The sequence below is a fragment of the Nannobrachium achirus genome (assembly GCF_963921795.1).
Source record: "Nannobrachium achirus genome assembly, chromosome: 21".
NCBI classification, from domain to species: domain Eukaryota; kingdom Metazoa; phylum Chordata; class Actinopteri; order Myctophiformes; family Myctophidae; genus Nannobrachium; species Nannobrachium achirus.
This window is the reverse complement of record NC_137828.1, coordinates 29,471,863-29,495,862: the sequence shown is the minus strand read 5'-3', so window position 1 is coordinate 29,495,862 and position 24,000 is coordinate 29,471,863. Positions and strand designations below refer to the sequence as shown.

At 39.8% G+C, this 24,000-nt stretch overlaps 1 protein-coding gene across 1 annotated transcript in view; it reads right to left on the bottom strand.

Moving 5' to 3' along the window:
* Positions 1–24,000, bottom strand: part of LOC308306673 (TRAF2 and NCK-interacting protein kinase-like) — a gene marked incomplete at its 5' end in the record, with an annotated part of 119,515 nt that overhangs the window by 87,108 nt on the left and 8,407 nt on the right. The window contains one exon of the mRNA XM_080751714.1: positions 19,424–19,489. Within this exon, the coding sequence (XP_080607840.1) occupies positions 19,424–19,489 (66 nt within the window). The remainder of the gene's footprint in view (positions 1–19,423; positions 19,490–24,000) is intronic.

Below are 24,000 nucleotides of genomic sequence, written 5' to 3'. Positions count from 1 at the left end.
TCAATAAGGTGATATATTTAAGAAATAAAAAGAATTACAAAAAAAGCTGCTCCTCAATTATATAATTAATGGCCAGCGGTTCTCAAGTGGGGTCCCCAAATTATTTTGTGGGGTCCCCAGATGATTAGCTTATTGTAAAAGAAATGTCTCACTCAACGGTAAACAAACCAACATAAGTGTATACAGGGTATCTGCAATTTTATAAAGTGACAATTTAAGGATTTTCCAGACCGTTTTAACTCATTTACTGCCTATGACTAGTTTGACGAGTTTGAAAAAAAGAAAAATTATTTTTGGACCCCATTAAATCTAGTAAACATGATTTCAATCGCGATTTTGCATGTTCCACCCCCATACAACCCCATCTTTCAAACAGGGCGGCCATCTTTGTTTACATAACATGTAAAACATAATGGCTATTATCTCAAGAATGCCTGAACGGATTTCCAATCGGATTATTTAGTTTGAAAGCTGTGAAAAACGTGCACAAACATGGTGCATCATCTGTGCATGGGCGTGCATGATCCGTGCACAATAAATTACATGGAAGTCTATGGAGGCTTCTGGCGGGGAGCCCTGATGGGAGCCCATTCAAAATGGCAGTAAATGAGTTTTAATATCAAACTGTCAAATATGAAGTAAGCAAGAGGCGAACATTGTGAAAATAGCAGATCTACATGCTCACAACGCCTCGCACTGTGAGGCGTTGTGAGCATGTAGATCTGCTATTTTCACAATATTTATCTGTGGAACCGGGTCACATTAAATGTAATACCTACAATTCCAAGTGCTTGTCAGGGTGGGGGTCCCCAGTTCAAATATGTTTATTTTGGGGGGGTCACAGCCTAAAAAGGTTTGAGAATTGGATTAACCCATTCGATATATTTCCAATTCTCAATTTGCACAAAGTAGTGCAATGCAAGATAGAGGGCGCCAGATCCCTTTGAGTCACACCCTACTACTTCCTGTTCATCCACAGAGCATTGATTCTAGTTGTTTTCTCCATTAGTTTAAAGTGCCTTCTTTTCACTTTTTTCAACTTGTATTACTTGTCAAAATACATTTTATTTGTCTGCCTCATCTTTTTACCATCCCAAGTAATAAAAGTTGAAACAAGTGAAAAGAAATGTAATGGAGAAATAACTAGAATCAATGCTCTGTGGATGAACAGGAAGTAGTGGTAGGGTGTGACTAAAAGGAATGGCGCCCTCTATCTTGCAATGCACTACTTTGTGCAAAAGGAGAATTGCCCAGCCCTGGTGTGTGCGCTCGCACACACATGCACCCGAGGTCTTGGTCTTGGGTTACCTTGTATTGCATCAGACCCTCGGTTTTATTTGACAGAGCGAAAACAGCTCCTAACAGCACAGTTCTGTCATTCTCTCTCTCTCTTTCTTGTGTTTCCATCCCTCGCTTCACTGCTCCTCTCTGTCCGCTCCGTTTACCCTCCCTCTCTCACTGCCCCCCCCCCCCCCCCTCCCCTCCAACCCTCTCTCATTGTGTCAGTGGGAGCATGTTCAGACCTGTTCCGTGCAGCCAGAGCATGTCAGGTACAGCACACACACACACGCACACACACACACACACACACGCACACACACACACACACACACACACACACACACACACACACACACACACACACACACACACACACACACATAGGGGTGTCGCACCAAATTCTGGGCCCTGGGTACAAGGATTCACTGCGGGCCACCCATGAATGTTCTTCATAGGGGGAGGGGGTTTAACCCATTTAGACTGGGAACACATTATTACCCATTACCGTGAGCTTGTAGATCTGCTATTGTTGAAAGATTGTGAAAATGTGTGCAAATATTTCAAATCCTTCAAAACCTATGTTTCTATGTCAGTGGTGCTCAAACCTTTTCATGTGAAGGACCCCCAGAATGATATGAATTTGGCCACAGACCCCCATCTCAAAATATTTAGTTCCAGGGACCCCCCAGAAGCAACATTTGAGTTCCAAATGTTCACTAATATATTCAAAGATTTGCACACATTTTCACGACTTTTCAAAAATAGCAGATCTACAAGCTCGCAGTGTTGTGAGCTTGTATATCTGCTATTTTTCAGTAGCTAAAGTATAAAATAATTAAGGCCCCTCCACCTTGGGCCCTGGTATCCCTCAATCCCACTCCCCCCCCTCCCCCCCTTGTGACACCCCTGCAAACACACACACACACACACACACACACACACACACACACACACACACACACACACACACACGCACACACACACACACACACACACACACACACACACACACGATTTCAGAGTCAACATTTTTTTTTTCTTCTTTTTTTTTCAGCGTATTTTGAAAAGCTGGCAGCATATTCACACCTCGGGGTTTCCCTAAAACGCAACCCGGGACTACAGGTTGCAATGCCTTGCTCGAGGGCATCTAAGACATATCTGTTGCATTTGTCATGTACTTTCCTGACAGATTTACTCATCCGGGTCTATAGATTCGAATTCGATCAACCTTCCAATTAAGCCCACTTTGAGGTACCTGACAACATCGTGCTTATCAGGGGAGCATGTGGCATAACTAATAAAAACAGTACAAAACCTTATAAACCCTACATCATCATAAGGCTTTTGAATCCCACCTTTGAACCTAGGTTACATCTCCTATATGTCCACATTCAAACCTTTCTTCATTGTTTCTTCAAATCCACAGTGTTCATTTAAGTAACCCTGCACTTTGTGTATACATGGACACTTAGGGCTCCGTCACACAAGTTAAATTGACACTCTAATCCGGAACTATTTATTTCCAGAGTGTTGTTAAAAGACCCCCGTGGGTCTCCTAGCGTCGGGAAAATCAGCCGGCCGCGATAATCCAGTGCAGAGATATAGCCATAGTCAGAGCGTTTCAGGCAAACATTGTGCACTTTATGAAAGAAACGTGAAATTTGGCACACAGTTAGAACATGCCATATGGAAAATATTTGGCTATAGGGGCATCGCAGATTTGTCTTGGGAAACTTGTGGGAGCCAATCAAAGTTGCTCTCTTAGACTTTACTATAGAGTCAAATAATACAAAAAATAAATATGCTTTAAGTAGCATGTGAGGGGTCAAAATAGGTGTTATTCGGGATTCTGAATCCAATGCAAGCATTTGTTTTGCACGAAAAACATTCCTTTCCGAGAAACGGCAGCCACAAAACTTTGAAAAGTGATGACTCATCACTAAACCATAGTTTTATGGGGTCAGTTTTTAGCCCAAGGAATGTTTTTCCTGCAAAACAAATGTTTGCATTGGATTCAGAATCCCAAAAAAACACCTAGTTTGACCCCTTACATGCTACTTAAAGCATATGTATTTTTTGTATTATTTTACTCTATAGTAAAGTCTATGAGAGCCCGACAAATCTGCGATGCCCCTATAGCCAAAAATGTTCCATATGGCATGTTCTAACTGTGTGCCAAATTTCATGCTTCTTTCATAAAGTGCACGATTCAAAATACTGCCCGAAACGCCTGGACTACCAGTTAACTATGGCTTGTTTTTGCCCAGAGTCAGCACAACGAAAGTAAGATATTTGGTTTTGTTCAGGTCACATGACTTCTGGCTGCATTCTCCTTCTGAGCTGTTGGGATCACTCAAGACTGTGGACACATGCATGCCCTCTGTGCTTCCACGCCCAAATAAGGAGTTTACGAGCGGTCGTCAAGGCAGTGTGGACGGACGCCGCATCAAATTACGAATGTGCTCGTCACAGGCGTTAAAAGAGAGAATTGTGACAAAATAAATCGCGATTTATGATATTATCGCGATAATCAAAATCCATCGAAAAACAAAGACTATCAACTACAACTACGTATATTATAAGTACCTTTTATTAATTATAGAGGGTTTAAGTGGTACCGGATATGCAGCTCGGCAAATAAAAGGTGAATTGATCCCAGTGCCTGACGGAGGACGATATCACGATAAATTAAATCTCCACGATACGATTATCGTGAGTGTTTTTTTATCACGATAAACGATAATATCGCTTATCGTCCCATCCCTACACTGTGGTATCCACATGAAAGAATAAAGTATAAAAATGATGATAATAATTGACACCGAATCAATTGACAATTAAATGTGACCGTGACGTCCCTTGTTAGCCCCCTCTGAGTCATTGTTACCGCGCCCCACCAGGGAGCGTTTTGATTAAGGTCAATTAAGTTGTTTTGTTGTGCCTTCAAACCGGTAGGGTGACTAACACGTCTGTCTGTCAGTCACGTTCACTTTTTAATCTGTTTCAACACAGTTTCTTATCGGGGAGGGAGGGAGAGAATGGAATGAGAGAACGATACCGTGACGGAGCGAGAGTGTAACGAAGAGAAAGAGAGAGAGAGAGAGAGAGATGTCGATAATGGCATTTCTTTGTATGATTGCGTCCATGCTGATTACAGAATGTCGAAGCTGATAGAGGGGGGAGAGAAGGAGAGAATAGATATAAACACAAACAGTGGTGTACACTTTTGAGTCATTTTTATTTTACTTGAGTAATTCCAATTTCCGATACTTTTACTTCTACTCCACTAAATCTCGGATCCAAATATTGTACTTTTACTCCACTACATTTATTTCAAAACTTTAGTTACTAGTTGCTTTGTAGATTTTGATTATTATTACAAAACATACATTAACCTCTTCAGCCATATACATTTTGGCCATTTGAAAATCTACAAGCTCACAATGCGTCGCATCTTTTTTTATATATTTGATAACTTGAAATGGGATATTCTGCACAATGAGTACTTTTACTTTTGGTACTTTTAGTACCAATACTTTTGTACTTTTGTACTCAAGTAAATGTTGAATTCCGGACTTCTACTTGTAACAGAGTACATCTACATTGCAGTATTGATACTTTTACTTAAGTAAAGAATGTAAGTACTTTTTACACCACTGAACACAAATAAGTACATGAGGGGTGGGGGAGAGAGAGAGACAGAAAGGCTGCTTGGCCCAGTTGTGTTTTGTGACTGCCTGCCCCAAAGCACCACAATACACTGAGCTGCACTCAGTCTTACACAACAACACACGGAAGCTAGGTCACACGCATGGATACGGCACGCACACACACACACACACACACGCACGCACGCACACGCACAACACACACACACACACACACACACACACACACACACACACACACACACACACACACACACACAAACATTTATGTACGCGTGCACATAAGAGAGACAAAGGCACGCACAGCTGCACATAAATGCAAATGAACATAAATACACAAATACCACACAAACACACACACACACACACATGCGCGCGAGCTCACACGCACACACACAAACACAAACACGCACATGCAGAAGGCCCAGGGGAGTGGAGCAAAGCTACTCTGAATACAGAGAGGTTAAGTCAGGTACAGTTCCTTATGCGATCTGCTCTCTCTCTCTCTATCTCTCTGTCTCTGTGTTTGCAGACAGTCTTATTGATTTGAGACGATGAAACATCGTCTTGTCTGTGTTTGGCTCTTTTTGTGGAGTTTCACTTTCTGTCTGTCTGTCTGTCTGTCTGTCTGTCTGTCTGTCTGTCTGTCTGTCGCTCTCCAGAGTGAGAGAAAACAAGTGAGGCAGCATACGAGGTGGGGACCAGGGTAGACTAGAGGAGGGAACAGGAGAATAATATGTAAGGACAATTTCATACTTCATCGTTGCAGCGGCATCGCACAGCGGAAATAGCCGACGTACAAGCTCACATGCGACGCGTTGTGAGCTTGTATGTCGGCTGTTTCCGTCGCGTGACAGAGCATGAATTAAAGGCATGCAAAGGGAGCAGGAGAAGAAAGAAAATGACGATGGAAGGACAGGAGAAGCAGGGCTATCGGACGGACAAAGAGAGAGGAGGAGAGGAGCAGGAAGAGCAAAGAGGCGGAACAGGAGGAGAAAGAGAAGGGATAGTAAGAGGAAGGAGTACAATCCTCATGGTTAATTTAACTCAGAGAGTGTATGCCTGCTGGTCCATGATCCTTACTTACAGAAAGTGTAACTGATGATTTTACGGTGTACATTTTCTGAGAAGCCCTGAGGTGCACAAACACGCCCTGAGTCCTCCCGTTCAGACAAGACAGGCATTCCTGACCTGCACACGCGCGCACACACGCAAACACACGCGCGCGCACACACACACACACACACACACACACACACACGCGCACACGCACACGCACACGCACACACACACACACACACACACAGTTTTTCTTTTAATTAGTTCATTTCTACCATTGAGTTCCTGTGACAGTTGAAGCCAAAAGTCTTATCGGACTCATTAAAAGTATTTATTTTTTGTTGGTAATTTCGGCTTTATCTGGACAGAGAGACAGGAAAGGTGAGAGAGACAGAGAGAGACACAGAGAGAGAGAGAGAGAAAGATAGGGCAGACATGCAGCAAACAGCCTCAGGTCATATTCTAGTCTGAATCAGCTCAGGAGAGCTGACTCAGAGAGCTTCATGTGGTACTGTACAGCAGTGGCGAATTTTCAGGACCTTCAGGGTATTCAGAGAAGACCCAGGGATCCTCAGAAGAAAGAAAATAATATTTTTATTTTTAAATAAAAAATATATTTTTATTTTTTATTATTTTTATTAAAATAATTACAATTATTTGTGTTGGTAATCTGTTAAACTGCACTGTTTCGCTCGCTATACTCGTTGTAGTTGTTTCTTCCCCAAGTTCTGTGCATAGGGAGTGCTTGTGTGCTGGGAAAAATAACAGCCAATGAGAGATTTTTTCTACTGAGTCTCTGCGCAGATTACTCTCACTCGCAGTACTTCTAGAATTCCCTGAGCCAGTTCCCCATAATACAAGCCTTGGTGTGGATTGACAGTTTGATCAACCAATCATATTTTGAGGGCTCTGGTCAAGGGTATACGGAACACCCACGTTCAACCACCAATCAAAATGAGTCAAGTGACTACTGGCCAATCACAACACGGCTTTTCCGGGACTTGGAGTGGAACAACAAGCATGTTTCACACTCACTATGCACAACACGTGAAACTTGTAAAGTAAACAGACGCGACATGGCTGCAGCTGGAGTGAACGCTGTGGATTTATTATTATCGTTGCCTTTTTCAAGAAGACTGTTTTATGAAAAGATGGACAGAACTTAAAAGGAATGATAGCTTTATGAACCCCCCAGGCGAAAAAATAATATATTTTTTCTGTACTTAAGTATACTTTTTTCACAGAAAGTATGTTAGGAGTATACTTGTACTTGGGTCCAAGCATATTTATAGTAAATTTTTCCCCAATTCATATCTAGTACATTAGCAATAAATATGATGACAATGCACTGTAATTATATTTTTTGAAAAATATACTGTAAATTAACATAACTTCATTTGTAATTTAGTATATTTGTTGTAAGTGCAATTAATATAAAATATATTTCTAATAGTCTGAAAATGTGCTTTTTAAAAGTGTATTCACATCATGTTTTCTTTTATTTGAACTTAAATACATATAATAAAAAGTATATTTTTTATGTATTATATTTGAAGTACATTATAAATATATTGATATCAAGTTGTCCTTAACAATAATGTATTATAAGACACACTTAAGTTATAATAATAAAAAATATATTTTTAGTTATTATATTTTAAGTATTCTAACAATATATTTATAGCAAGTTGTCCTCAACATGCATTTATTATAAGACATACTTAAGTTAGAATAATCAAAAATATATTTTCAATCAATATATTTTAAGTATTTTAACAATATATTTATAGCAAGTTGTCCTCAAAATGCATTTATTATAAGACATACTTAAGTTAGAATAATCAAAAATATATTTTCAATCAATATATTTTAAGTATTCTAACAATATACTTATAGCAAGTTGTCCTCAACATGCATTTATTAGAAGACATACTTAAGTTAGAATAATCAAAAATATATTTTCAATCAATATATTTTAAGTATTCTAACAATATATTCATAGCAAGTTGTCCTCAACAAGCATTTATTAGAAGACATACTTAAGTTAGAATAATCAAAAATATATTTTCAATCAATATATTTTAAGTATTCTAACAATATATTCATAGCAAGTTGTCCTCAACAAGCATTTATTATTTATTATAAGACATACTTAAGTTAGAATAATCAAAAATATATTTTTAATCATTATATTTTAAGTATTTTAACAATATATTCATTGCAAGTTCTCCTCAACATGCATTCATTGTAAGTTATACTTAAAATATAATAAATAAAAATATATTTTAATTATTATATTTTAAGTACTTTATCAATATATTCCTAGTACGTTCTCCTTCACATACATTTGTTGTCAGATATACAAAACATTAATTAACAGTATATTCATAACAAGTCATGCACTTAGGTTCATTCTAATATACCAGGGGTCAGCAACACTTTTGACATGAAGTGCTATGTTGTAATTTCCTTGATTGTGCAGTGTGCTATATGAACACTACTTTTAATTATGACACCACATAAAAATGTAATATTTCCAACTTTGATTGTCCATAGGCTAATACCTTTATTTTTCTTTGGAGATATTTGCACATCAGTATGTAATGATCTTTAGACTCCCTCTCCACTCTCCAGTCACTGTCCCCATGCAGTCACAGTTAGGAGTCTGAATGAATGTAGATATTTGTAGATAATTTATTTGAAATATTTAAATTCAAAGAAAACTCTTTTCTCACACATATACCAGTGTGCCAGTGATCATCCTAAGGTCGCCTACCCCTGTAATATAGACCTACTAATTACATCTATATTTTCACAAAGATAGATAGATAGATAGATAGATAGATAGATAGATAGATATGCACATGCACACACACACACACACACACACACACACACACACACACACACACACACACACACACACACACACACACACACATACACACACACACACACACACACACACACACACACACACACACACACACACATATATAAATACATGCATAAGTATATTGGGGATATTCAGACAGACAGACAGACCATTATGAATAATCCACAAATCAGCTATGGCGAATACGAGGAAGAGGGAGAGTGTAATCCCATACTAATTTGAGGAGGGTGAGATTCCTATCTACTTGCATACGACAACCTGTCTCCCATCTCCCATCTGTTGTTCTGCAAACCAAATTTCTTTTTCAGGGATCTCCATATATGGGCATAAAAGGGATTCTGTTAGTGTGGTTCCCCTAACAGGGCATCATCTGGGAGTGTTCATATATGGGCATTGCCAAATATGGGTCAACAATTATTGTTGCCAATGTGATGTCACAATAATGTGATGTCACTCACAACAGGCATTGCCAAATATGGGTCAACAATGTGATGTCACAACAAAGTAATGTTAACCGGCCTCTGATGAGGCGTTACCCGGCCTCTAGCCTCGGAAACCCAGACTTTTATTTTAGGAAGAAAAATAAAACCCGGCCTCTGACAAGATGCACCGGTTTTCATGGTGAGGTCGCAATAACAGCGACCTATTCGCAACTACTATTATAGCTGAAGTTACCTGGAGTGTGGGCGTCAGATTTACCTGTAAAGTCCTCTGGGACAGCAATAATCTCGGAGGACTTTAAATCTGACCAGTCTCTGTCATGCAGAGCATCTATGACTGTATGTGGAACAGAACACCAACTTCCACTGACTATAATGGACAACTGCTCAAACATTTATCAAATTGTAAAATAATAAGGAAGAGGAAAACATTTCGAAATAGCTGATCTACAAGCTTACAATGTGAGGCATTGTGAGCTGGAAGATCTGCTATTTTCACAATATCTGTGGAATAGTCAGACTAAAATGTAATGCCTCATCAACTCCTACAATTCCACAGGCTTATCTTATTTGTTTGTATTCATTATGTTATTATTTATATTTATTTAAGAATAAGAATACATTTTATAAATATAGCACTTAACATTTGAAACAAATCTCAAAGTGTTAAATGTATCAACGTAATGAAAGAATACAGATGTCTGTGACAGAATGTTAATAATGTTCCTGTCTCTAAACTAAAGTAATACAGACAATGTTTTGGTTGATAAATGCCATAGTGAACTACAAGTCCCAGGATGCAAGATTGCCCATGTGACAGAAAGGGGACATTTGATTGGTTGTGCTGCGTTGTGACGTCCGCCGTCCGGAAGTGACGTCTTCCTTTGTTTGAATTTAGCGTTGCCTACCTACCAGGCGCGCTAACGTATGTACACTTTAGCAACGCTCGTCGTATTTAAACCTTTATATATTACCTCCATGATTAAACGAACTGGAATAAAACCAATAACGGCTGTATTCCCCGAATCCCGATCTATTTACTGGATTGAATACACTCCCAGGAGACGGAGGGGTAGCAACAGTGAGTGTAAGTACAGGAACAAACTACATAGTTTGTTCCTCCCTTCATTCTTTACGGGACTAAATGTGCTTGTTTCAACCAGTCTAGATATTATACCTATGGTTATCTATCTACACGTGCTGGGGGACCACATCGAGTGTTGATTGCTGTCTGTTGTTTATGTTTTAAAATGAGTAGAAGTCAGTGCTAATGCTAGCAAACTGATAACGTTTGCCAGTGTTAGTCGTTTTAGTTCATTGGTTTTAAACCAGTGGTCCGGGGACCACCAGTAATTGAATGAATTATATACAGTATGTGTGTATGTTGGCTGGTTTTAACTATCAAGCATCAGCAGTGAATGTTAATGTACAGTTCTTCAGTGAAAATAAGTCTCACAACGGTTCCTAAAGGCAGTTGTCAGTTGTCATGGATATGTAGTGTCAATATTTTACTGCATAAAGATTAGCTCTGGTCCATAGCGTTAGTGGAGTTCTCCAACTCCACTAACGCTATGGACCAGAGCTACATAAAGATGAACATGTTTTACTTTGAAAGCCTCAAGAATGTGTTGCTGCCCTTGTTATTGGATATGTTTGTGTGGGACAATGCCTTGCATACACCTTATATAAAATAAATGCACCCATAGTTGCATTTATTTAGTTGTACACTTGTTTTTTGTGTAGACTTTATATAATTCGGTCTTAGTAATTGGTGGTGTTTATTGATAAATTGGTCTCAACTTGAACATAATTCTGAGTGGTATTATTAAAAGTCTTAAATGTTTAAAATCTGACTCTGCTAAAGCTGCAGTGTAATATTGGCTAGGCATATGTCTATGTTGTCAGAATATTTAGAGCAGTGGTTCTCAACCTTTTCAGGCTGCATATTTCTCATATATTGTATGAGCTGTTTGACATGCATTGTCTAGTGGTCTAGCCCACAGCTACTGCTTAAAGTTACTTATATGTTTTGTCAAGTGACCTACACCTCACTGTGGAATGAACAGCCATGGATTGACTACTGTGTCCCAGAGAGTGAGCCACATGTATGTAAAAAAATATTTTTTTCCCCTTTTTTCCCCTAAAAATATACAGAGAATTTAACATTTTGAAATGTAGAATTATGTGTAGGAACCCGAGTTCCAGTAGGACCCCCAGTCCCAGTGGAATACCGAGATCAAGCATCCTAACTGCAAACCTCCGCCCCACTGGAACCCCAAATTCAGCATTTTCTTCCTTTGACTTTTATCATACTCAGGTTGGCATGGTTGCAGTTGGCAGTTCACTAGACCTGTACCAGGAGGATGATAGTGTTCCTCACGGTATCCAATCTTGGGACATGGTAAGAGGTCCTTCCGAGCCTGCATTTTTTATGTTCTATATGGTAAAGTTGACTTTTATTTTCTCGCTCAAAAATGTCCATGAACTTTCCTTTTGTCGTTCTAACTTTAAATGCTGTTTGGCAAAAAAAGTTTGATGTGTGATGTACACAAGTAGAAGCATGCCACTGAAAACATCATCAGGGATCACATCATTTTCAGCAAAGAATCCTCAATATGCCATATATGACCACCTTTCTTGTGGTCAGTTCTATACATAATAGTTCTATACATAATAGTTGAACAGCAGCATGTTATAGTTTCAGTGAGAGCTTGAAAATGTATCTCTCTCTGTCTCTCTCTCTCGGACTATAAGGCCATCGGAAAATCACCGCACGCCCATACAGGACAGCCACCAGAAGGAGGAGGGAAGGCTCTGTCGAAGTGGTTCACAGAAGCTTGTGATCGAGGTAGGAACATGGTAGCACTTGAGAACCAACAGTACAATGGGGCAACAGCCCCAATAGGCAAAATGTAATCTCCACAGTCTCGTATAACACACAAGTTGAGTTCAAGTTGAGAGTGCAAGTGCACATTTTAAATTATTGTGTCGAGTCAAACAGGTAGCACTTTTTGTGTTCAGAATATTTAAGTTCCTCATGTAATGTGCCCATAAATACAATGTTCTAAAATAATTGTTTACAAGAGATAAAGGGATATTTCACTTTCAAACATGGGAGTTATTTTAAGGTTTTCACTTTTTTGTGAGCACCCCATGCAGTTTTAAAGTTGCTTGATTCAGTATTTAGATATTTCATATTCATTTTATTTTAATTATTGTATTTAATTTTTTCCCTTAAAAGAATCACGCTTTAGAATGCCAATATCAGTCACTAGAACCATGGATATCTGATAAAATTATCTCTGTCTCTCTCTCTCTCTCTCTCTCTCTCTCTCTCTCTCTCTCTCTCTCTCTCTCTCTCTCTCTCTCTCTCACACTCACACTCATACCACAGTTTTATGTATCAAGGTTTCATAATGCTGACAGTACAGGGATATACACAATGATTAGTAGTCTTTAAGGTGGTTATGTTCCATTTGATATCCTCCTATCACAGCAGCTCACACATCTTGTTGCTGTGTTTGTGCATTGTTTTATTTCACCCAGCAGGTATGGGAGTTTTTTTTTAACTCTCCTTGGGTGGTTCTGATCTGTGGGAACTTAAGTATGTGTCTCTGATGTCTTGTTACAGTGGACAGGCGGTTAGGAAGTGTAGCTCAGTTTCCAGGTATGCCTATGACGCCCTTTCTCAGTTGCAAGACTGTGCTCAGACTCTACCATCAATTTCTTCTCAGTCTTATCAATTTAAACAACAATTCTATCTATGGGGCTGTTAAATATGACATCATTTTGTAGGCAGAGGAGAATTTCTGCCCCCAGTTTCCGTGAATCTTTTTACTATTTTTACTATTCACACATTTTTCTTCTCTTTGTTGTTGAAAGGAAAGTGTTAGAATTATACTTTAGTCGTTATTTTTGTCTCGGATCTGTTGAAATAGCGAGGGACAGAAAATGCTCTGGGGGCAGAGTTCTCCTCTGCCTACAAAATGATGTCACGGCTTAAAAGCCCCATAGCACACTCTAGTAATGCTAGGTGCTGGTGTTACATTTTCTGCCATGCTTAATTGTTCCTGTACATTTCTCATGTACTGAGGCATACCCCCAAAGTGCTAGAAGGCATTGAATTTCTGTCTGTCCACTGAATGCTGCTTGCCATTTCTTCTGTAGTGTAAAACATATGCAAATCAAAATGCATTTCTCGCGCTCTGTACTGACATCAGTGGTGCTCGGGTCGCGCTGCAAATGACGTTTTGGACAGTTTGATATGTGACTTGGCTCGATAGATCAGATTAGTGCATTCAGACAGACACATCTTTATAAATCAGATTTGAAACCACCTCTGGATGTGGTTTGTAAAAATCGGATTTCATGTGACCTGTCTGCATTTAGACTATTTTAAGCAAATCAGATTCCAATCTTGATGTGACACAGATCGAATTCAGACTGGATTTGTCTGGCAGTGTAAATCAGGCCTTAGACCTTTGTAATTTGTGATAATTCATGTGTTAATTCATGTGTTATTAAGCACTTAACTATTTGTCTGTCTCCCTATCTGATGTGCAGGGCCAGATATCTCCCTCTACATCCGACCTGCTGGTACAAATCTACCTCCCAAACTCAAATGTGCAAGTGCCGAGGACGAAGTTTGAACGTCTCAACAGGTCCAAAGTGTCTATTCACCCAGGAGCTCTGCCAAGTGATCTTTGGGAGAGATGTCCTCAGAAACTCAAACTTCACAGGAAAGCGCCCAGAGGGAAAACCACCCAAGTCCCAACTGGACCAAAGATTGGTCGAAGCTGTGATAGGCAAGTGTACAGAATCAAATACCACAAATCTATTATCCAGTAGTGTCACTTTTAGAGACACTAGGCCCTCTGGACTCACCACACCTAGCTCGGCTGCTGGGTAGTGTAGCCTGCTCTATTGGCATGCACCGGACACAATTTATCCAAATTATTGTCAAGGTTCGAATGCCTATGGCATCATTGATGATGACGTAATAATGATTTTGGTCAAACAGTGTGTCACTGAACATCACAACATAATTACTGTGACTTGTATATATCTGGGATTGGGCAGAAACCAACTACGGTATATGTCAAAAATATTACCTTTTCGGGATATGAAAATAAAATGTTTTTACTGCCTCATCAAACTTGGTATGGTGACTTTACTGACTTAATACCTAGTTGAAATTTAAATTGTGTACAAATACAAGTGTACTTAGGAGTGTTTTATTTTTTTATTTAAAAAAAGAATTACCATTCATTTTGTCCATTGATTAGAATGACAAAATCAGACGGGGAGACATTTCTAGAGTTGAATGGTTTGACCTTCAATTTATGCTTGAGTGTCAGAGATTCGAGGTGCAATAAGAAGAAAGTGCAACAAGTGAACAAACCCACAAGCTGGCCAAAGGCCTACATAATTTATCTCAAGTCTTGCCTTAATCTGTAAGCCATTTTCATTGACTCATTTGTACTTTTTTTGTTACTGATGTTGCAATGTTTAGTTTTTCTACAAAGTCCTAAATCTTTGGCAGCTCTAGAGTTTTTTCTGCGCTTTTGTTACTGATGTTACTACTGTAAAAGAAAATAAATATTGTAATTTCACTATACCTATATGTTCTTTGCACTGTTTAAGCTCTGTTCTGCTGACTTGCACTGCAAGCACTTTGTTTTAAAATTGAACATAAATTACAAACCTTGTCAAAGAGTTGTACACAAGTTCCTGCCACACACATCTGGTTATGTTTAATATCTGTTTTGAATGGTTACACAGGTGATTTGTTGATTGAGTGTAATGCTATTAGTACTTTAATATACTGAAAGCAGTTTGTAAAAAATAATTTACTTAAAATGTACTGACAATGCATTTGTTACATTCTATACAGTATACTGTATAGGATGTGTAACAAATGCATTGTCAGTACATTTTAAGTAAATTATTTTTACAAACTGCTTTCAGTATATTAAGTACTAATATACTTGTAGTGCACTAGCAGTATAGTACTGAAAAGTAAACTGCAGACTAGTATATCAAGTACTAATACATTTGAAGTACAATATTAGTAAATTACTAAAAAGTATACTTCAGACCAGTATATTTCTATTACACTGACAGCATATTTTAAACGTATATTTTAAATATATTAACAGTATATTTAAATTGTATTTTTGTGTACTTGATATACTTCTAGAAAATACACTTTAGTATACTTTTAGACAATACACTTTAGTATACTTTTAGACAACACACTTTAGTATACTTGTAAAGTATATTTTCATTTAATTTCAAGTACTACTTAAGTGTTTTCATTATAGCACACTTAAGTACTACTTAAGTGTTTTCATTATAGCACATTTAAATTATATTTTTATTAAGTATGTTTCAAGCATATTTAGTATACTTTCAAAAAATATACTAAGCATATTTTTTTTTCGCCTGGGCCATCTTTGAGAAATTCACCCAAAAGGACAGGAGGATGTTTTTCTTTTCTTCAAGTGAACAACTTCATTGGTGAGAGAAACTGAATTAATTTATATTGCTGGATATGCCGCTGTGCATTTAATTTCCATTGATTGATCATTGAAGAATGTATTAGAAGTTTGCAATTGGAAACGTTTCATGACAGTACAAATCACTGGTCAGCTAAAAGGAGATCCTAGTAAACCTTACAGCTTATTTACACAGGAACCACTTTATGTATCTCATATAACATTGAAAGACAGATTGATACACTTAGGCCTGTTTTTGTCTATTTAATGTGGGTCTTTCTTGACGTGGTCTTTCTTTGCATTGATAGCTGGTGTTGTTACATGATGGTGGACAGTGCGTTTTGCTTTGTAAAGCGCGCTATGTTAAATGGACGTTTCGATTGGTTGCGCTGGTTGTGTCTTGTGTGGCTCTGTCTGTCAGCAGCGCACATCTATTTAATCCTTATATTGGCATTGGTTTGGAAGTCTTGGTTTGGAGTATGTGTGTAGTGCTAATTAGGTTAAGCCTACCCAGCGTGCTTGCCTTGTACACAGTCTGCTGTTCATTGTTAACCAGTTTTGTAAAAGAAAAAGAAGAATGAAAAAGGCATACAATTTGCGCGCATGTGCACGCGCGGGGGGGGGGGGGGGGGGGGTGGTGCGTCCCCGAAGGTCCGGTCCCTTGGGGCACGCATCGCCACTGCTGTACAGGTATGTGTTCTTACCCCCTTCCACTCATCAGACATAGAGGTTTCTGTTGTTTATAGCAGTGGTTCTCAAACTTTTTCACGTCAAGTTATTATGTACAGTATTTTGTTCAGCGGATCTGAACATATTTTGTGCCAGGGACCCCCATACAAGATTTGGGTATATCAAAATATTCCAAATAGTAAACTAGACAATTTAACAAGCTCACAAAGTGTAAGGTTAATGTGGTTCAAATTATTTTGAGGCTAAATAAACTAATTTAGTCGGGGTTCTCCACTTTGAGGACCACTGGTTTATACGGGCTCACAGGAGTGAGAGAGAGAGGTGCAGAGAAATTCGTTATATTGTACTATATACTAGATTAGAATATGCATGATTATTGATATTGCCTATTTTGTTTATTATTCCCTCTTCATTAATACTAAATTTGACCTTTTCCTCTTACTTGAGTTTATTCTTATGTAATTAGTGTGGTTTCCCTCCAGAGCAACAAGACTCACAACGCTCACAACGTGGCGTTGTGAGCTTGTAGATCGGCTATTTTCGGTAAAGAGCTTTGGTGTACAGGGGAAAAAGAGCAGACTAAGTAAAGAGTGAAAGGTCAAGCTTTTTAAGTATTGACGGTTCAAGTGGTTAGATATCTGAAACACAAACTGACATGAATCCAAAATACACTGGTGATTGTGCTGTCAAACAATGAAACTATATGGAATCTATGAACAGGTTGTAGGGGGGTCCCTGCTTCATCCCTCTCTCAACTAAGGGGTCCTTGGCCTGAAAACGTTGAAGACCCCTGTCCTAGAGTAACCCCAAAAGTCCACTGAGTTCAATGGACTTTTTCTGTCCCTTTCACGATTGGTCAATATCATGGATTTGAGGATTGGTCAAGCTTCACGTGACATCACAATATACTGTATAATATAAATAGGCAACCACACTTGCAATTTCCCAGAATTGCACCTTTCTAGTTATTATCCACACTGCTGAGAAGCCTCGAGTGCAAGAATTTCAGCGCCTAATGCATCTGCAAACTGCATCGCATACATGCTGTATGTGAACAGTTGAAATATAGACAGCGACAGACAGACAGGTTTCTCCTGCGTGTCAGTCAATAAGAGCCTTAGATAAACTAAGCCCTGGTGGTGTGTTGAACGGCCTCCGTCCTCCCAGGCCCCCTGGCATCTTCTTAACTTATCACCTGTCCTCTGCCCTGCTTGACAGTTATACCACTACCTCATCTGTCAGGGTCCCAGAGGGGTCAGCCAACGACCTGGCTGCTTGCCTCGGGCAACAACGGAAAAGCCAGCCAGCCACTCTCAGCCTGGCGCACTGCATGCTCACCGTTTGGCTTCAGGATGAAGTGAAAACCAGTTCGGCATAAAAACGTGTACTGGAACAGGGTTGACGCCCATTGTGTATAATGACTAATTGTACTTTGACAAAGACCGAAATGTTCCTTAAAGGTGATACACCATGCATTTAAAAAGTATTTATGTCATATTGTTTATGCCCCAAAAACGTTTTTCAAAAGGTTTGAGGCTAAATTACCACTCCTGAATAGAGAGCCTCTCTCATTTTTGAATGGCTCTGAGCATTTTCAGCTGCAGTACCACCTTTGGCCTGAACTGCGCCACCCCCCCCCCCCCCCTTCAAAATCTTTTTGAAACATTTTTTTTTTTTTTATATATATTTTTAAAAAATCAAACCTCGGTTCGAAGTGGAGCGGTGAATTTGAGCAGCTGTTACCCTATGTGAGTGGGTGAGTGAGTGTAAACTGTGCCTGTGAGTGAGTGGTGAGTGTGCCTGGCCTGCACAAAACAGCGCCCCTCCTTTAACTAGTGTTTTGTGTGTGGCCACTCAAGGTATTGCCAGACTATACGGACACGGCCAGCCAGCCAGCCACCCAGCCAGCCAGCCACCCACCCCACATACCCACGGACATACCTGTTCATTGGGAGCGTTTTCACCGCTCCAAAAAAATATTTTTGAAAAAAAAATGTTTTTGAAAAAAATAAATAATAATAATCTAAAACGGCCGTTGATGACGTCAGCGACGGCAGCAAATCTGGACAGCCTGTTTTGAGAACCCGTGGGATGCTTTTAACCTCAGCCTTCCCAAAACCAGAGAAAGACAGAAATGGGACTTTGTGAGGATAGAAGGTGCTAGTGGGACCCCAAAAAAAGGTTTTAAAATAGGAAAAGTGAAATTTCATGGTGTATCACCTTTAATGAGTCTACGCCGGTTTATGGTTCTCAAACTTTCTTTTCAAAATGTTTTAGAAAACTTTTAGATGTACTGTATATAGGGTTAAAGTGGTTTAATATATTTTGTAAATACTTTGGCAGTGAACCCCCTGGAATCCCCTCAAGTATCCCTGGGAGACATAGATAGGTTAGAGATTGCTTTTGATAGCTTTCAAAGGTTCTGTGTGTTATTGTTGCTTTACGAATATTCGAACATCACATCATTTAAGTACATCACAGGCCAATTTTGACAGTCCTATGGGTTAAAAAGAGAAGGTATTTGAGGGTTCAAATGGAGGGCATGCCCCATTTGTCTCCCATGAAGAGAAAATATGAAATATTATTTCACCTCACATTATGTTTAAAGGGGACCACCCATTTTCAATATTGAACTGTGTCATTATTAATATACCTTAGAGGAGTTGTGTGGAAATAGAAAGAAAGTTCCCCCCTTCTGTGTTGCCTAGAACTGGAGGATTGATTTGGGGGTTTGTATTGTAAAGTACAACTTGATGACATTGAGACTGTATGGGATGAAGTGAAGATTTGTGTCAATCTTTCTGTGAAATGTGTGCGCGCGTGCGTGCGTGCGTGCGTGCGTGCGTGTGTGTGTGTGTGTGTGTGTGTGAGAGAATAACAATGAAGCCTTACCTTATAGACCTGCCCATAGGTGCCATTGCCAACCAGTTCCACCAGCTCAAATATACCAGCTGGATCCTAGAGAGAGAGAGAGAGAGGAGAGAGAGAGAGAGAGAGAGAGAGAGAGGTGAGAGAGAGAGAGAGAGAGAGGAAGAGACGAGAGAGAGAGAGAGGAGAGAGCGAGAGAGAGAGAGATGAGAGAGAGAGAGAGAGAGAGCTCGAGAGAGAGAGCGAGAGAGAGAGAGAGAGAGAGAGAGAATTGGGACAGGAAGATAAGGAGAGAAAAGAGGTAGAGAGGGACAGAGAATAATAAATGTTAGGCAGGCCCGAAATCTAATGAAACGTGAACCAAGATGGACCAAGGAATTCCTTCTGGAATTTGACATCACACACACACGCGCACACACACACACACACGCGCAACACACACACACACACACACACACACACACACACACACACACACACACACACACACACACACACACACACACACACACACCACACACACACACACACACACACAGGTGGGCTGTGTGCTACATACCCATGTTATTACTATACTAACCAGTAGCATTAGAAGCCCCTGCTTCTGTGTCTACTTACTAATCGGCTCCTTCTGTTAGCAGGCAGCCTGTAGGCCAGTCACAATTATTTGCAATCAGGCGATCGCATTTATTTTGCATTATCGTCTGAATCATTTCCATGTTGGTAAAATGTTCATACTACGTATGTATTCTCACACTCTTCAAAATCCACCATGTTTAAAAAAGCTAAGAAAGACATGCTGGGTGACATGGTTGAAGTCTGAAGGTTTGTTAACACTAATCCATCTCAGAAAGAGACCTGCAGCTATATTTTCATCCATGCTTTAGCCCTTAACTTACCCCTAAACTCCTTTGCCTTTTTTACTGTTTTGAAAAACGTTTTAAAATACTTCAAATAGCCGATCTACGTTGACCACGTTGTGAGCTTGTAGATCAGCTATTTGAAATATTCAAAAATGTTTTTCAAAATTGTAAAGCATTGCAAAAAAGTATAGGGATAATAAGGGGTAAGGCACAGACGAAAATAGAGCCCCCAATTCCAACGTGTGTGTGTGTGTGTGTGTGTGTGTGTGTGTGTGTGTGTGTGTGTGTGTGTGTGTGTGTGTGTGTGTGTGGGCTTTAGGAGGCCTGGTAAAGTCAACATGCATATATAAGCTCACATGTTAGAGCATTTGAGCTCGTAACCAACGGGTTGCAGGTTTGATTCCATAATGCTGGGTAAATCTTGGCACTCAATCCTGTTTTCACCACATGAACTACTGTATATAGCAGGGCAGGAATTTCAGGGAGGCCATGAAGGCCATGGCCGTCGTTGCCCCTCGGTTTGGCCTTGTGCCCCTCAAAAAAAATGGCATGGCCTGAGGCCACTGTGGCCTTAATGCCCCAGCTGACTGTAGGCCTACCACTTTCTCCTCTGTCTCTTCTTGTCAATATGTAGACACCAGTGTCTCTTACTTGTCACCATACCAAAAAATATCTTCCAAGCCAATGAATGATCTAATTTTAACATAAGAGTTTAAGAGCTACGTTTCTCAAATGCCTTTTGACATTAACACTCTGATAAAGAGCCCGGGTTTTTACGCAAATTAATGATGACCGGTAGATGACGTCAATATGACAATTCTTCTCTAATTGTCTTTAGCGCTTTGAAAAGTTTAAAGCCATTACTAGGAAAAAATTGAAAGTGAAGAAGGTAAGAAAGTAGACAAAAGTTCAAAGATCGCCATGGAAATAAAAACAATAATACACTTGACTTTTAAAGCAATTTTTGAAAATGGTTTTAAATTGCTCCATCTACGCCTTCTCTCTCAGCTTTCCTACTTATATTACTGGATGAGGACTAACCACTCTCCCTCTTTAAAAACACACATGTGTTCTCCATCATGTCTACTTGACTAGTATACATTTACTATTTTATTCATAGTAATATTATTGACCACTCCTTTTGTATGTCCATGGCAAAAATATATATTGAGGAAAATGTCCATCACAAGCCCAGGGGTTGATGACCCCTGACCAACGCAGTAAGTTTGATTTGTGCAGGGCTGAGGTTTCTTTCACTGCAGATAAACCTGCATTTCAAAATCATCCTTAACCCCTAAATTCAATTAATTCTTTCAATGGTCTAAACCTTTTTATTTATTTTATTTGATGGCCTTCCTGCCCTAGCATTTGGCCTTTGTGCCCTAAAAAAACTGACAACACCAAAGGCCAATTGGCCTTGCCCCTAAAACGACGGAATTCTAGGCCTGGTATATAGCATCCCTATTCAGGGGGTCAACAAGCCGAACATGCAGCAAAAATAGCAGATCTACAGGCTCACAGCACTAGGGATGGAGCCCTAAACAAGGGTAGCTCGATAACGCGATAACAGTACCCGGTATCAATAAGATTTGGGCTTATCAAGCTTGTTATTGAGCATAGCGGCCCATGATGTCATGTTTAAACAATCAAGACAAGAGGCGATCAATACATTATTACAGTACTATCCATAATATAAAGCCATTTAACACTTTTTGCACACTAATGAATGATTGTTTTAATGACTTTTAATAATATTACTTTTGTCAATTGTCATCTTCATAGATGGTGGTCAGCCACAAACTCACATTCGCAACAACTGGCCAATAAAAAAGATACCAGTTCTGTTCTGAATTTGTCGTCTCATATCAGTGATGTTACTAGGTTTTCAATGTAATGGGTCCCGGGACCCACAGGTGGTCATTCAAATGGGTCCCAGAAAAGTTTTATGAGTCCTCAATACAATGTTTTCGAGCGCTGTTTTGATTGAGCTTGTAGATCGGCTATTTTCAAAATGTTTGCCTATTTCTTATATTTATTTTACAATTTGGCTAATGTTTGAACTTAGAACTACTAAAAACTACTAAAACATGTGCCCCTAATGAATTCGGGCGTGCAAAATGGCGTCGGACGTCGGTGGAATCAAAACATTGACGTTTCTATCGCCTGTTTAAGACTTTCTACGTGGATTTTATTTGTGTTAACGTAGGGTAAAGTAGGATGCTTTCACCCATGAACAATGGTGGTGTCTGTGGAATTTTAAAATGTTTTTCTTTTACCGCGACCCGGTAAATTATTTTAACATGGACTCCAATGGAGGCGCATCCCGGGACCCCAGGACCATGACATGAATGAGTCCCTGGGCGACTTGAATGAGTTTTTGATGCGGGATGCGCACGTAATGACATCACTGCTCATATCTTTCCACAAAATATTACAAAACGCTCAATAGTGGATTCGATAAAAGCCTGGCTCAATAAGCAGCAGGATCGATCGATAAGGTGTTCATTATCAATAAAAATGAACGAGCTCCATCCCTACACAGCACGTCACATTGCAACATGAGCCTGAAGAGATGTAGAGGCAGAACAGGAGGGTGCCTGCCATGTTGTAGACCCCTGGGCGACTCCAGTCCACTAAGTATGGGGTTTAAGTGGTTAATGAATACTATTTGCTGAGCTGGCTTTGGGGTGAAGACCTTTAACCTCTAATAGCCAACAACGGCATGTGTGTGTCTGTACTGGGCGTTTTCCTTCCACTGTGGCCTTAAGGTAGATGCAGAATAGACCAAAATCTAGAGTGAAAATCCATCCATCCATCCATCCATCCATCTTCAAACCGCTTATTCCGGAATCGGGTCGCGGGGGTAACAGTTCCAACTGAGACCTCCAGATTTCCTTATCCCGAGCAACTTCCTCCACTCCCTCAGGGAGTATACCGAGGCGTTCCCAAGCCAGTTTGGAGATATAATCCCTCCATCTGGTCTTTGGTCTGCCACGGGGTCTCCTCCCAGTGGGACGCGCATCGAGGACCTTCCTAACTCGAATCTTTGCTTCTGGGGGTCCCTGCTGGAACTACTTATTTTGCGATGGGGTCCATCCGTGGAACAAAATATTTTGAGATGGGGGTCCGCGGCCAAATAGATATTTTGGGGGTCCTTAACCACTGATAGGCACATTCTATAAATGTCTTCTAAATCCTAACAGTTTTCTGAAAAGAATGTATGTTGCTATCAGTGGTTCTCAAACTTTGTCATGTCAAGGACCCCCAAAATGATATGTATTTGGCCACGGACCCCCATCGCAAAATATTTTGTTCCGGGGACCCCCAGAAGCAAAGATTTGAGTTAAAAAATGTCACTCTAAATGTTGGTCTATTCTGCATCTTGCTTAATTAAAACCCATTACCAGCCAACTTAAAATATGGATGTGCGCTAATAACGCCAGGAAATAGCTATATTTTATCAACATGATAGGGTATAATTTAATTGTTTTCAAAGCCATGATGATAAACAACCACAAAAAGACCACTAGAGTGCGCCATCGTAACACTAAACCTTCAGAAGAAACCATGACGTAAAAAAAAAAAGTGACGTCGCTCCATTGACTCACAATGGGAGATCCGCGGCCCGCCATCTGTGCTCAATCCTGTTCAATTCGTGCTTGATCGTCTAAAACCACCATCGGTCAACGGAACGTATACAGATGCCACACAGAAAGTTTCCAAATCAAAATCCGACCT